The following is a 14720-nucleotide window of genomic DNA, read 5'->3' on the forward strand; positions in this document are numbered from 1 at the left end:
CTGCCCCGCCCCCCCAGCCGCCTGCACATCCATCCTGGTTCTCCGGGTTTGTACAAGCGCAAACGGCGTCTTTTCATTTTTAACGAGGACTGGGGAATTAACGAGCAGGGTTAGGTCATCAATAAGTAACGAGACCGTCCAGAGGGGCATTAATCACCCGAGGCGGGAGGGGAGCGGGGCTGAGCCGCCCGCCCCGCCCGGCTGCCTCCCTCAGGTCCCCGCTCCCTCCCCAGCCCCGAAGTGAGGTGGGGACTTCGGGGGCTGCAAGGGGGCGCCCCCGAGGGTGGGCCCGGAGGCGTCGGAGGGGTGCGGCCCTTCCCAGGGGCCCAGGCCTCACCCCTTCTCCGGGTTAGATGGAGAAGGGTCCCTGGCAGACACCCTCCGTGCCCCGGGATGAGCATGGTGAGAGTGGGGGCGCTGCCTTGCCGCAGAGAGGCCCTAAGGACGAGGGGGGAGGGCTGTGGCCGTGGGCACTGGGTGGGTGGGGACTTCCTGCCCCACTGACGTGGAGGAAGAGAAGAGGCAGATGCCTCTGACATTGGGGTCCTGTGAGTGGTGATGTGGGGAGGACCCAAGAGGCCTCTAACCGACCCCCCACTCCCCTCACCCCCACCCCCACCCCCATCCCCATCCGCCTCTTCCTGGAAAGACAAACTCAGGAACTGGGAGCTGACTCTCCACCCTGGGATGTTCAGCTTCAGGCAGCTCCCAGCCCTGGGGAGGGGCCGGGAAAGCCAGCTATGCTCCGTGTGTGTGTGTGTGTGTGTGTGTGTGTGTGTGTGTGTGTGCAGAGTGTGGGTGTGTGCGGGTGTGGGTGAGTGTGTACGTGGCCCAGCGCGCTCCTGCCTGCAGGTGAGTGGAGCTGGGCTGGCTGCCCTGCATTGTGCCTGGATCCCCTGGGTCTGCGTCTGTCTCAGAATTTCAGGGGAGGCAGAGGAGGGGGCTCGGCCAGGTGCCTTGGTATGTGTGTTTCCTCCAAGGCTGTGGGCGTGGCTGAGAGCGCACTGCAGCCCTCTGCATCTTGTTGCGGGGTCGGTTTAGGCTGTCTGTCTGTCTGTCTGTATCTGAGAGCAGGGGAAGAAGGTATATGAGCAGACACTGCTGGTGACCTTGTGGTGATGTGGGGGGGGGCTGTGTCTTTGTGCTGCGTGAGTTGACGTTGAGTTTGTTGGTGTAGTGTGTGTGTGTGTGTGTGTGTGTGTGTGTGTGTGTGTGTGTGTGTTTTCACCCCCGAACAGTGGAGTGTGGATCATCTCATCAGATCCTGTGTGAGCTGAATCTGTGGTCTCTCCCACCTTCCTGGCCTCCCCTGCTTATGTTCTGCAGTATGTGTGTGTAATGTGCGTGTGCATGTGTGTGTTTTGAGAGGTGCCTTCCAGGACCCCAGGGCATGAGTGGAAGCGGGGCTGGAAGCAGACTGGTCCCTCCCTCTCCCCCACTCACCTCCAATGGGGCAGGACCTGGGGACAGGAGCTCTATGACGACAGTGTTTGCAGCAGGGAGAGTGCTGACAGCGCAGGGGGTGATGCAGAACCAGCCCCTGCCTGGTCCCAGCCCGTCCCCTCAGCCCCCAGCCAGGGACCTCCCCGGGGGCCCAGAACACAGTCTGTCCCTCTTGACTTGCTTCCGGGGTTGCTGATGGAACATTGCTTTGCCCAGGCCCCCCAAACTCTGCCTCCACCCCCACCCCACCCCCACGCGGGTCCCTGAAGCCAGGAGCTTTTTGTCCTCAGAGTCTCCTTGCTCCAGGGAAGGGGCTTTACAATGCTCCCCACACAGTCACTGGGCTCTTCTGGCTTCCCTGTTCCCCAGAAGCAGGGATGTGACATCCTGACAGCCCAGATCCCATATCCAAACATTAATAACTTCCTTAATCTCCAGCTGGCTTTTTCCGGATCAGCTTGGCCAGCCCGCTTCCAGATAGGCAGCCTGGTGGCACAAGGCTCTTTTGGAGCCACTTGACGTCCCCTGGACCCAGCCTGGGGTTCCTACCCTTGTCTCGTTAATGTCCCCCCACCCCCAAATCAAGTCCTACCCTGGTTCCTGTCCCATGGCACCCCAACTCCTGATGCAGAGTGTCACAGCCAGAGGGGAAGCTTCCTGGAACTGTGAGGGGAGGAGGGCTAGGCAGAAGCTCCCCCGATGCCCTGGGTAAGCCGGGGTGGCTGAAACCAGCCCTGCCTGGCCTTGGGGAAGGGGCAGCTGACCAGCCTTGGAAGAGGGTGCTGACCGGGGGCAGTTCTCCTGCCAAGACTAGGATGAAGAGGAGAGAGGGTGAAGGGGGTGCCCACAGCAGGGCCTGAAGCGCTGGAGAACAGTGGGACCAGGCTCCTGCCCGAGACTTGGCCGGTAGCCACAGTAGGGATTTGGACTTCTGGGAGATGACAGAAGGGATCAAAGATAGATAGAGCCTGGAGAAGGCAGCCTTTGGGGACCCCATGGTCCAGCATCTCTGTAGTTCTGGCTCAGACCCCAAGGTGAGTGGGGGCAACAGTTGATGATTTGGGGGAACTGCCTCGTACCAGGTCTGCACTAGGTACTAGAGACCGGGCAGCCCCTGCTTTTGTGGGGCTCCGTTCTGGAGGGTGGGTGGTGGATTAAGTAAATAGACAAAGAAATGCTATCTCGGGATGAGAGCCACGAAGGACGAGGAACGCCAGGCTCATGCAACGACAAAGCACCATTTTAGAAAGGAGGGAAGGAAACGGAAGAAGTGAAGGAGCTGGCTAGGGTGACGTGGGGAGAGCAAGGCAGAGCTGGGGCCAGACCCAGGTGCCCCTGAGATGGGGGCACTGGAGGTGGAATGAGGGCTCCTTCGACTCATGTACACCCTTCCACTGCCACCTCCCTAGACAGGCGGCTCCCGTGCCTGGGAAGGGGCTGCAGCTGGCAGGCGCTTCAAGGACCACGGCTGTGGCGGCTTTTATTTTGCTTTAGAGAGGATGGAATAATTGACTGTTGTGGCTGCAGTGTTGGTTCATGTGACTGGATGTTGGGGAAATGTGTGCGTGTGTGTGTGTGTGTGTGTGTGTGTGTGTGACCGTCCCCGCTCAGCAGGGCAGGAGCAGGCCGGTGCCCGGAGAGCGAGTGGGCTGTCAGCCCCTGCCCACGTCAGCCCAGCGCTGGCCCAGGCCCGTGGCCCGTGGATGCCGCCAGGATGTTAAAGTGCCAGGCTCCACCTGAGCTAAATTTAGTAACCCAAACTGAGAAGGTGCACAGTGGTCACCTTCCCAACAGCAGGCCCAGTCGCTGCTGCAGCCACAGTCCTGTCTGTAGCCAGGGGACCCGGCGTGCCCACTCCCCTGCCCTGCCCCTGCCCACCTCATGCTGATGTGAGAAACTCTGGGGGGCTGTCCAGGGCCCCGGGCCACCCCTGATCACAGAGTCAAACGCTCTTCCTAAGGCGGACTTCCCGAAAAGGAGAACACTCAGGCCCCTGCCTCCTCACAGCCCCTGGGTGCAAGGACCCCAAAGAGCCCCCAGTGACAGACACAGGCCTCCCCCTGTCCCTGCCACCCACACCACCGGCCGCTGCCAGCTTTGCCCCACAGGAGGCCACCCCCACCAGCTGGGAGTGATGACGTGGACAGTGTGACGTGGCCAGGCACCTGAGAGCTGTCTGTCCATAGCAGAGGGAGCTGTGTTTCTGGGAGCTGGGCCAGAGCCCCCAGAGTCAGGTGGATGATAGGGGCCCCTCCCTGGGAGGGGCAGGGATGAGGTGCAGGTCAGTGGGGGCAGGTGCTAGAGTCTGATGGGGACCGGGAGCTGGCACCCCATGACTGGCCCCGGGCCCTGTTGCCAAGGCTGGGCTCAGTCTACTCCCTTTCCCCGCTGAGACCTGCTTTCTGGGGAGGCGGGGAGGGTGTAGCCCTGTCCCCCAGGAGTGACCTGGTGCTGTCCCCACAGGGCAAACGCTACAAGAACTCCTTGGAGACGGTGGGCACGCCAGACTCGGGGCGCGGACGCAGTGAGAAGAAGGCGATCAAGTAGGTGCTAGGCTGCGGGTGTGGGGTGGGCGCGCACAGGCCACCAAGGGGCGAGGAGCCCCTTCCCCCCACAGACTTGCCACTCACGCTCTCCACCCCCACCTCCACCCCCCAGCTCCCCAGGGTGGCCCCAGGGCTCCACCTTTCCTACCTGGCCCTCCAGGTCCCTATGGTGGTCTGGAGCCCCCAGCCTGTGGTTTCGGGAGCCCCAGTCCGCTTCTCCAGCTGCTCTCACCACTGCTTCCCCTTCAACCCTGTTTCTGGTCCCATGTGCATTTTTGTCCCCACCTGCACCCTCATAGCACGTGCACTGACCCCAGCCACTGCCAACCTTCCCCCTAGCCCCTGCTCCTGGGCTGGGCATTCCCCTCCTGGTCGACCCTCTTCTCAGACCCCACCCACGTTCTAGCATTGGCCAGGACAGACAGAAACCCCAGGGACCCTGCCAGCCCCCCAGTACTGGGCCACTTTTGGGAGAGGCTCAGGTGAAGCAGGGCTGTGGGAAATGCTCTTTCCTCCCGTCACCCCCGGTCCCTATCTTGTGTCTTGCTGCCTCTGGCTTGCCCAGGTTCCCCCATTTTGCCCTGAGAGCCCTCTCCAGGTGGGTTGATCTGCATCCCACCACAGACCACCTCGGCCAGGTCCTTCTTGAAGGTCACTGGGGGCACCAGGAGAAGCCCGCCATCTGGCCAGGCTCTGGTAATGGTGGACTCTGTGCCCACTGGGCAGTGGCCTCAGCCCCTTCCTCTGCCAAGATGCTCCAGCTTAGCCTGGCCAGGACTGGGGCTGCCACCGGAAAGCCAAGTCCCCCCAGCCCTCCCTGGTCCATCCTTTCTTCCTCAGTTCAAAGCTCCAGCCATCTGCCCCCAACCCTCCTCTTCTGCCTCTCCCCACTGCATCCTCTCCCCTGCCCCTTCCTTGGTCCATTTTTCTCTGGCCCTTCCCCTTCCTCTCCTGCCCTCTTTTCTTTCTCTTCCTGTGCTCCTGAAGGCCCCTCCTCTGCCCCTGCCTCTCTTTTCATCTCTTGCTCTGACCCTGTTGTGGCTGGGCCTCCACAGAAGCTGTGGGTGTGTGTGGGGTCGGGTAAGTGGAGGGGTGGGCCGGGCTGAGGTTGGGGGCGGGCAGGCGGCTTGGAGGAGGCCATTCTGCTCCCTGGGAGGCCCCGGGGAGCCTTTGAAGCTGGGTTTGGTTGCAAACTCTCCAGTCCTCAAAGCCCAGAGCAGGTCTCTGGGGCTATTACAGAGCACAGGCCCCAGGCTTTCTGCAGGCGGGGGACCCACGTGGGGGCAGCGCTGGCCAGCCCTGCACCTGACCCATCTCCAGGCCAGGCTCTTGACTGAGGTTGCAGCCTCAGTCCAGGGCAGGAGGCTTGTCTCTGCCAGGTGGCCATAACCTTCTTGCATAGGGTGCTTGTGGCAGGGCCAGGAGCCCTGGAAAGGGCCAGAGAGAAAAGGCAAGATTCCCAGCAAGGAGGGCGGGCGGGCATTGGGCTCTGCCAGGCTGGGACCAGTGCCCTTGAGGGCTTTCTAAGACAAAGTGAGGGCGCAGGTGGGCCGTCCAGCCCCCACTCTGTTGAACTGTCAGATCCTCCACCCCAGGAGAAGGAGCCTTCATCAGATCTACCTGCCCCCCACCCCCAGGTTCCTGGGCCTTTGCCTCTTGCTAGGGAAGAGCAGAAAGGTCCCATGCCAATGGAATGTCATGGAGCAGGCCTACCCACGGCACAGTCACCCTCCAAAGGGATCATCTTATCAAGGGTTCTGGGCAGCTATGCTCTGTAGCAGTGTTTCCCAAACTGTGTTCCTCAGAACACTTGTGCCTTTAAATGATTAATAGATATTCTATGAGTCAGGGTTCCATGGCCAACTAAGTTTGGGAAACACTGCACACCGTATTCCTCTTTTGGAGACTCGGGATATTCATGATGCATTAAAGGCTCTGAGAAGTCCTGCAGTAAAGGAACCAGTGTTTCCCAAACTTATTTAATATAAGGTCCTCTTTTTCCTGTACCAGCCGTGGACAACCTGAGGGACACTGGAGCTTCTCGGAACACAGGGTGGGAAACCAACTTGGCAGTGATGACCTTGGATTGATCTGTTTCTCCAGGACTAGGGTTGGATGGCCCTGATATTGGAGATCAGGGAGGGAGGCCTTCCAACTGCTCTCTCGGTTACACCGAACACAGAGAGGGACCCTCCATACCCCTGTGTGTTGCTCTGCTTGGGGACAAGGATGTCAAGGGACATCTCTGGTGGAAATTGGGGTCTTCTGTAGAGGATACAGTTCCCTCTGGGGCTTCCCTAGTGAGGGGCTTCCAGCCTCCCCTGCTAGGCTGATGAGCTGGCCCAGAGCCGTGGCTTTGAACCCTGTGCACAGAGTCCCCTGTAGGATGTTTCCAAGGTGCAGTACAGACAGACAGAGGCCGTTCAGACCAGGGATGCCCAAGGAGGCTGTGGCTACCCTCAGACCTGGGCCACCATCTCCCCTGGGCCTACGGTGGTGGCTCAGCTTTTCTTGGTCTTTCTTTCCTTTGCTCCTGAGTCTGAGGCTGAGAACAAAGGGGAAGGTCAGACTCTCAGGAGAGAAAGGATCATGTCTGCTTGATCCTCAGAGGGTGTGCCCCCCAGTGGCACAGCCTGGGCACACCCCCAGACCCACTGCCAACACTCCTTGGAGCCCCTTGCCCTAGAAGCATTCCCGATGGCTCAGGCATGGCTCCCTTCCCGAAGGTTCCCTTGGCCTGAAAGCTGCCTTCTCTCTCCCTGTGTTCCCAGCTCTGCTCCTGAGGACCCAGGAGCCCGGCAAGCTGGTGGAGCCCCTAGTCCTGGGCTCCTGGGGTTTCCAGGCCATGCCTGCTACTGGCCAAGGCGTCTCCCCAGCTCCCCACATTAAATTCCCTTGTGCTCTATATTTCTAGTATATCTGCTTCTTCAGTATGATACGTCACGGAGCAGGAGGACGTGGGGAGGCCGAGGTGGAGGGTCCATTTCAGACCCAGCAGCAGCACCTTGGAGAGGGGCAGGGGCCAAGGGCACAAGGCTGGGGTCTGCCCCATGGTCCCCTGCTCAAAGGACTAAGGGGTCCCTGATGAGTCTGAGGCTTTCACCAGCCCCATCCAGCCCCTTTCTAGGGGGTGACCCAAACACCACATTTGGAATGGGTGGAAAGGCCCTGCAGCTCAGCTGAGATGCCTCCAAACTCCCACCCTCACCCAAGGAGGAGAGAGGGGCAGAGAAGATCAGCAGGTACCTCAGGCCAATGGCAAGAGGAGAAAGATGTGCAGGGAGGGGGCTCACCCAGGAGTGTCTCCGAGGAGAGAAGACAGAGGCGGGGGGGGGGGGGGGGGAATCTTGGGTCTTCCAGAACTAGGGCCTCTACCCGCTGCTGGGAGAGCTGATGGCTCAGCAGGTACAGCCAACCTTCTCGTTTGACAGGCAGGGAAACTGATGCCAGGAAGGGTAGGGCTTAGCGGCAGAGTTGGCTCTACTTTCAGCTCTTTTCCAGCCAGTGCCCACTCCTCCTGCTCCCCATCCCATCCCATCCCCAGGCCTGGCGCCCGGCACTCTCCCCCTTCTTCCCCTCTCCCCCCTCCCCTCCCACCTCTCTCACCATCTCTCTCTCTCCCACCAGCTTCTGAGGCGCCAGGCTCCCGTCTGCCCACCTGCAGCTCGCCTCCTTTCCGTGCACCTCCGTGGCGGCCCTCGGGTGTGAGCATGTGTGTGCGTGTGTGTGTGCACGCGCGCGCGTGCGTGTGCCGGCCCACCCGCCTCTCTTCTCCCGCAGGAACAGACCCTCGCCCGCCCGGCCCTCGGGGTGCCCTGGTTCCCGGGGTCCCCGCATCCCCTCCGCCCCCGCAGGACTTCCCGGTCTTGTTTCTTCTTGTATCTCCCTGTTTTCTCCCCCTCTCTCTCTGCCCCTCCAGCGATCTAGACAGAGACTTTTGGAATAACAATGAGAGCACAGTGCAGCAGAAATGGAGTTCCTACCCTCCCAAGGAGTTTATTCTAAACATTTCACCCTACGCCCCTTATGGCGACCCACGACTGTCCCTCAAGTGAGTGACTTTACCTGGTTTGATCATACGTACGAGTCCCCGCGCTCGCCCTCCTTCCCTCCGCCCGGCCCCTCCCTCCTCCCCCTGCTCCTCTCCCCCCACTCCCCCCCCACCCTCCCCATGGGCAGGCTGACCATGGAGACGAGCAACCCCTCCTGCCCCCCCCGACCCCCACCTGCCTCCCCCCTCCCTCCGTCTCCTCCCCCAGGGCCAGCCACGCAGGAGAGCCCCCTCCGCAGCCACAGCCAGCCCCCCCAGCCAGCCCCCTCCGCCGGCCCCTCTGCCCCGCTCCGTGCAGTCAGGACGGGGTTGCCCGTTCCGGCCCCTCCCCTCGGTGTGGCTCGCTCTTTCCTCCCGCTGTGCACTGCTGCCGTGGCTGCTCCGTGGTCGTGGTCGGTGGTTGGTGGTTCGTGGAGGTGGCGGTGATGGTGGTGGTGGTGATAAACTCTGACTAACACGGCTTTCTCTTTCTCCCTGCCTTGGGGCCTCCTGGCCTGGACAGCCCGCTCTTCCTCCGTCGTTAACCCTTCGTTGTCCTGTGGGATAGAGTTGGAGGTGGCTGCCCTCCCCCACCCCCGCCGCCCCTGCCCCAGGCGGTGGGGAGGGGCCCCCCTCCGTTGTCGTGGTGCGTTTTTCTCCGACCCCCCCCAGCCCGCCCAGCAACCCCCTCTCTCCTCTCTGCAGGCTCCGCTATTAACCCATCTGCAGTGCTGATGTCTCTCTCTCTCTCTCTCTCTCTCTGTCTCTTGTCCGTCTGTCTCCTCTTCCTCTCTCGCTGTCTCTTTCTTCCTTTTATCTGTCGTTGTTTTTTCCTCCTCTTCCACACACCCCCACCCCCACGTGTGGCCCGCCCTCTCTCCCCCACCGCCACCCCCGGCGCCCCCCGTGCGCGCCTCCAGTGGCACCCTCCTGTCGGGCGCCAAAGTGGCCGCCGCGGCGGGGCTGGCGGTGGAGCGGGAAGGGCGGCTGGGGGAGAAGCCGGCGCCGGCGCCGCCACCCGGAGAGGACGCCTTGAGAAGCGGCGGGGCTGCCCCCAGCGAGCCGGGCAGCGGTGGCAAGGCGGGGAGAGGCCGCTGGCGGACGGTGCAGAGCCACCTGGCCGCGGGGAAGCTCAACTTGTCCAAGTGAGTGCTGGCGCCTCGGCCACGCCGGAGCCGTGAGCTCAGGCCCGCCCCGCCAGGATGCCCGGCGGGGACCCCCGGCATGCCTGCTGCTGCCCCCCAAAGGTGCCGTCCTCGGCGCCCGGCTCATTCCATCCCTCCACAAGACCCTCCACAAGACGCTGCCATCACCCTCGTCATCGGACACAGCTAACTCAGCCATCCAGTCTGTCACGCTGCAGCCTCTGGGGTGCCCCCATCAGACTCTTTCTTTGCCAGTGACCAGGTCATGCCACCCTCTGCCCACGGGGCAGCTGCATTTCAGTCCCCAGGTCATCCCATTCTCCTTGATTGCCCACCCCATCTCAGCCGTTGGGCCGTCTTTCCCAGGGCAGCGGGCTTGTGGGTTGTTCAGCCATTGGGGAACTGGCTCACCCTCAGCCGTGTTCTATGCCACTCATCCCTCTTACGGCCAGCTGATGGTGCTAGACCCGGAGGTTGAGCCTTGCCATTTTTGACCATCGGGTCCATTGGCTGGTCCCAGCCCTGCTTGTACCATACCACCATTTGTTGCTGATTCCCTCCCATGAGCAGCCGCAGGGTGGTCCCATGGGGTCATCCTTATCTCACCCATTCCCGTTGGCTGTCCCAGTCTCGGTCATCAAACTGTCCCACTGTCAGCCGTTGGGATTGTGTGTTCTTGGAGGTTGGGTTCAGCCCCAGAGAGCTTCTCTTCAGATGTCAGAGAGAGCTCTTCCCTTTAGCTGCCTGAAGTTGACAGACAGACAGTCCCACTTTCGGGCAGTGGGCATAGGCTGGCCCCTGTTCTCAGCAGATGGTGTAATCCCCCCAGTGGGGCAGACTTATTCTCATCTTGGCCTTTAGAATCTTCCAGTTCCCCACAGCTGAGCCCTCCCAGGCCCTCAGTCCTTTGAGCACTGACCATTCTCCAACCTCCTTCCCAGCTAGTGGAGCAGCCCCCCACTCAGGAGGGGCAAGAGCCCCAAATCCCTGTCATCTATTGGGCTGTCCTATTGCCTCGATGACGGGCCACCCAGGTTCTCCTCAGAAGGCCCGTGATACCCAGCATTGTGACCACTGAGGTCACGGGCTGAGACCGCCTTTGCTTATTGACCTAAGGGAGCACAAGCCAGTTTCTCCCCTGGCCAAAGGAGGGTCCTCGAGGGAACCCCCACACCCCTTCTGAGAGCCAGGCCCAGTGCCCCGCCGTCCCCAGGCTGCTTCAGCCACAGTCTCCAAGCTGGCCAAAGCCTCTTTGCCATCCGCTGGCTCCAGGCCTGGAGGAACCAATTTTAGTTTCCTGTGACTGCGAGGTTGTAAATTGGACTAATGTTGGATGTGATAGGAAACCAAAATGAGGTCAGCAAGGAGGAGGAGGCTGTGGCGGCCAGGGCACCGTCCTCCCTCCACCCGGACTGCCCCCGGGGAGCTGTGGGCCTGTGTGGCCACCCAGGCCTGGGCCCGTCCCCCTGGTAGCCCTGACTCCAGGCCCGAGCCAGGCAAGGCTACTGCCCCCTCCAAGACCCCAGCTCAAGCCATGTTTTGCTTTCCTCTCTCTCTTTTGCTCTCTCTTTGCTATTCGCTTTCTCTCCCTCTTTCGCTCTCACTCTTTCTCTCTCTTTCTCTCTTTCTCAGCCCACAAGGGCAGCCTAACTGTTGTCTTTTGGTTCCTAGGGTAGGTTCAGAGGGTGAGCAAAGCTGAGGTCTGGTTGCAGTGGTGAAGGTGGCTCCCCGGGCCCAGGGCTTCCTCCCTCAGATGGGCGCAGATGCTTGGCTGCTCTGTGACCCTGCACCAGGGGTTGGCAAACTTTCTTTTATAAAGGGCCACAGAGTAAATATTTAGACTTTGCAGATTATATGGACTCTTTCCCAGCTACTCAATCCTGCATTGTAGCATGCAAGCAGCCACAGAGAGTATGTAAACTAAGGGCCATGACTGTGTTCTAATAAAACTTTATTTACAGAAACAGCCAATGGGCCAGAAATTGGCTCACAGGCTATAGTTTGCCAACCCCTGCCCTAGACCATTGGATGGGGACATGGAGGGAAGGGACAGAAGGAGGAGGAGGAGGTTGGAGCCTCTGGGACCCAGAAAAGAGAAGTGACCCAGAGCTGTCCAGCCTCTGGCCCTGCCTGTGGGGTGCAGTGAAATTTCAGGCCAGGGGACGAAGCTGGCAGGTTCCTGGAGAGAGGCTGGGGACCCTTGACTCCTTCTGCCCCCATCTCCTGAGATATTTGCAGCCACCACTGGCATGGGGGGGCTTTTACCGATACAGCACTCCCCCAGGGCCTAGACTTATCAAGGGCAACCCTGTGACGGAGGCCACTCGGGTCATTTTTAATCCCCATTCTACAGATGAGGAAACAGGCCCAAAGAATGGAATAACTTTTTTACAGTCCCACAGTTAGTAAGGGTTGGAACCCAGGTCTGTCTGACCCCATGCTGCCCCTGATGAGCCCCATCTACTTCCTGTCTGTCCCTGCCCCTCTTCCCGGCATTTTTCAGAGATGCCAATGGGCCCGTGAGATGGGGGTCCTCTTAGCTTTCTTTGCTCTGTCCATCTCTGGTAAGAGAGCAATTGTCCCCTCCTCGGACAGAAGTCATTCCTGGGTGCCAGGAGAGGGTGTTGGGGCCTCGGAAACAAAAGCCCTAGTTGGAGGGCAAAGGTCCATGCCAGAGCCTGGCTCCTCCCCTCCGTGGACAAAGTACAAGAACTGCTGGTTTCCCAGGACTCGCCAAGCATTACTGGGCCATCTCGGCGCTAGCCTGGATTTCCTTATGTCTCCAAAGGGCAGTCGTACTTTCCTGGTGGCCCCCAGCAGGATGGTGGGAGGGGACAGCCGCAGGCTCCCTCAGCCCCCTCCCATTTCGGCAGGACAGGCCTCCGCAGGGCCCCAGGGCCCCGCCTTCACCACGCAGCCACCGACAGGCCCCTCAGACAGTGAAGAGGACGGCCGGGGCAGGAGGCATTCGGGGGCTAGCTGAGCCGGGGCTGGAGGGTGGGGCAGGGGGGCGGGTGGCTGGCCCTGGGGGCGGTGGGTGGGTTGGGGGTGCTCCAGGTGGGCATGCGGGCTTCATGGCCTCCTCGGCAGGGCCGGGCAGCGGCGGCAGCGGCGACCACCACGATGGAGGCCTGTCAAGGCCCGGCAGAGCGTGCCGTGCACTGGGGCCTTCTAGTCCTGGTTCTCGGCTGCTTTCTCCTCCACTGTGAGCCCTTCACCTGCTTCTCCTTTCTCTCCTCTCCTCCACCCGCCCCAAGTTTCGAGGACTCCACCCTGTCCACGGCCACTACCCTTGAGTCTATCCCCAGCTCCACGGGAGAGCCGAAATGCCAGCGACCCTGCACCCTGATGCGGCAGCAGAGCCTGCAGCAGCCGCTGAGCCAGCACCAGCGGGGCCGGCAGCCCAGCCAGCCCACCACCAGCCAGAGCCTGGGCCAGCTGCAGGCCCACGTGGCCACGGCGCCGGGCACCAACCCCCGGGCCTATGGCCGCGGCCAGGCTCGCCAGGGCGCCTCGGCCGGCTCCAAGTACCGGGCAGCCGGCAGCCGCAGCCGCTCCAACCCGGGCAGCTGGGACCACGTGGTGGGGCAGATTCGAAACCGAGGCTTGGACATGAAATCCTTTCTGTAAGTCCTCCCCTGGAGTGGGCCGGCCCCCCCTCCTCCCCGGCCCAGCCTCTTTGTCCTGCACCCCCTCGAGAATGGGGCAGTGGCTGGGTCACGCCCGCCTCTTGTCCCGCCGCCCCGCTGGCAGGGGCACCAAGCCAACTCTGCTGGCCCCTCCCCAGCCTCTCGTGGCTCTTGACAGAAGGCCTCCACGCCCCGTGGTAGGGTCTACCCCCTCTGAGGATCCCTGGCTCCCCTCTGATGCATCTGGAGCTCGGAGAAGGGCCCCCCTGTAAAAGGGGAGACACTAGAGGATGCTGTTGAGCCCTCTGAGATCTGTCTCCTCTTTCTGGTCCCGCCGGCCAGCCTTGCCCTCTGCTCCCTGCCTCCTGCCACCTCTTGCCGCCCTCCGCCCTCTCCATCCAAACCCAGTCCTTTTCCTGCTGTCCCTTCTCAGTCTCCCCAGCCCCGCCCTCCTCCCTCCAGTTTGCTCCTTCCCTGTAACCAGACTCCGATCACCTTCCTGCCCCCCCTTCCACCCTTCCATCCATCCTGTCCTCTGCCTCTCTGACCTTCCATATCCGCCTGTCCTCCAGCTCCCTCCCTGGCTCCCCAAGGCTCCTTCCTCCCCATTATAACCCAGCCCCTGAGGACAAACCTGGCGTGTTCCCCCAAAGCTTTAGGAAATGTTGTTAATGAATCAGAGCCTTCTTTCGAGTGTGCAGGTCTGAGAAATAAGGGCGGACTGGCAAAGCCTAACCTTGACCTCCCCTGCCCCCAGCCCTTCGCCCCTCCTCCTGTCCATCAGCCTCCTCCCCAGTCACGACCTCAAGGGATCTGTGGTCCCCAACATCACCTGCCTCCTCGGGCCTGAACATGAGCTTCCTTCCAGGCTCCAGGGAATGCTCCCATTGCCGGATTTTCCCTGGGAGCACTTTTCACAGAGCAGGACTCTCTGGAGAGAGGAGGAGAAAGGGAGGACAAGGGGAAAGCCAAAGCCAAGGCCAAGGCCAGCTCATTGACAAGGTGTGGGGACTCCGAAGGCCAGCAAGTCCCCGAACGCCAGGTCTGAGACCCCAGCCAGAGCTTCCCAGGTAGACTGGAGCTTTGCCCCTGGGAGAGGGACCCCAACGGAAGAGGCCCTCCATGCCAGTTTGCCACACTCGTGCAAGTGGCCTGTGGTCTGGGCTCAGCAGGACATGCCATCTATGGCTCTCCTTGGAAGTCTGGACAGTGCACCCACAGGGGCTCTACCACACCCAGGGACCCTCGGGAATTCAGCCGGACACCTGCAGAAGACAAGATGTCCAGTGGAGTCTCCCAGCTTTCGGGCACTGGTTTGTTTGGGTTACAGATGGCAGGGCACTGGTGCGGATCTAGGAGAGTCAAGGGAATTGGTTCTGCCGTGGCTTGTGCAGCACTGAGAGCCAGCTGGGACCCCCGTATCCCTCTGCAAATTCTGGCCTCAGGTTGCTCTTTCCACAGCCACCACTACTACTTCCTGTTTAGCAACTGCCAGACTCGGGCATGGGCCTCTCTAGGCTCAGAGAGAAAAAAGAAAGCAGCAGCAGGAGGGCCCAGTGTACCAACCCTCCCCTCCCCCAGCTGCCTCCCTAGTGATGGGCGAGAATCCTATACCAGCGTCCTCTCCACCCACCCTGACTCGGCCAACACATCTCCCAACCCACAGCTTTCAGCACCGCCCACCACCACCACCACCTGCTGGTCACCTCCCAGAGCTCACCCCAACCCCCCACCTCCTCCACTTGTAGTCCCTGGCAGCAGGGGTCTGCAAACTTTTTCTGTAAAGAGCCAGATCATAAATATTTTAGGCTTTGCAGTACACGTGTTGTCTATCACATGTTCCTTTTTTTAAGCAATGCTTTAAGAATATAAAAACCATAGTTCTTATGTGGCAATACAAAAACAGGCCAGGGACAATTGTTTGCCT

At 61.1% G+C, this 14720-nt stretch overlaps 1 protein-coding gene across 8 annotated transcripts in view; it reads left to right on the forward strand.

The window, feature by feature from the left end:
- SYT7 (synaptotagmin 7) overlaps positions 1 to 14720 on the forward strand; it is a 56646-nt gene that overhangs the window by 23766 nt on the left and 18160 nt on the right. For 2 of the 8 annotated variants that reach the window (XM_037839354.1, XM_037839355.1), the window contains exons 3-6: positions 3907 to 3986; positions 7909 to 8040; positions 8940 to 9164; positions 12422 to 12790. In XM_037839354.1, coding sequence (XP_037695282.1) covers positions 3907 to 3986; positions 7909 to 8040; positions 8940 to 9164; positions 12422 to 12790 — 806 coding nt within the window. Of the gene's footprint in view, positions 1 to 3906; positions 3987 to 7908; positions 8041 to 8939; positions 9165 to 12257; positions 12791 to 14720 lie in introns of those variants that run through there. The other 6 variants (XM_037839357.1, XM_037839356.1, XM_037839361.1 and 3 more) reach the window with 6 other exon arrangements.

This window comes from Choloepus didactylus, chromosome 6, assembly GCF_015220235.1.
Source record: "Choloepus didactylus isolate mChoDid1 chromosome 6, mChoDid1.pri, whole genome shotgun sequence".
In the NCBI taxonomy this organism is placed as follows: domain Eukaryota; kingdom Metazoa; phylum Chordata; class Mammalia; order Pilosa; family Megalonychidae; genus Choloepus; species Choloepus didactylus.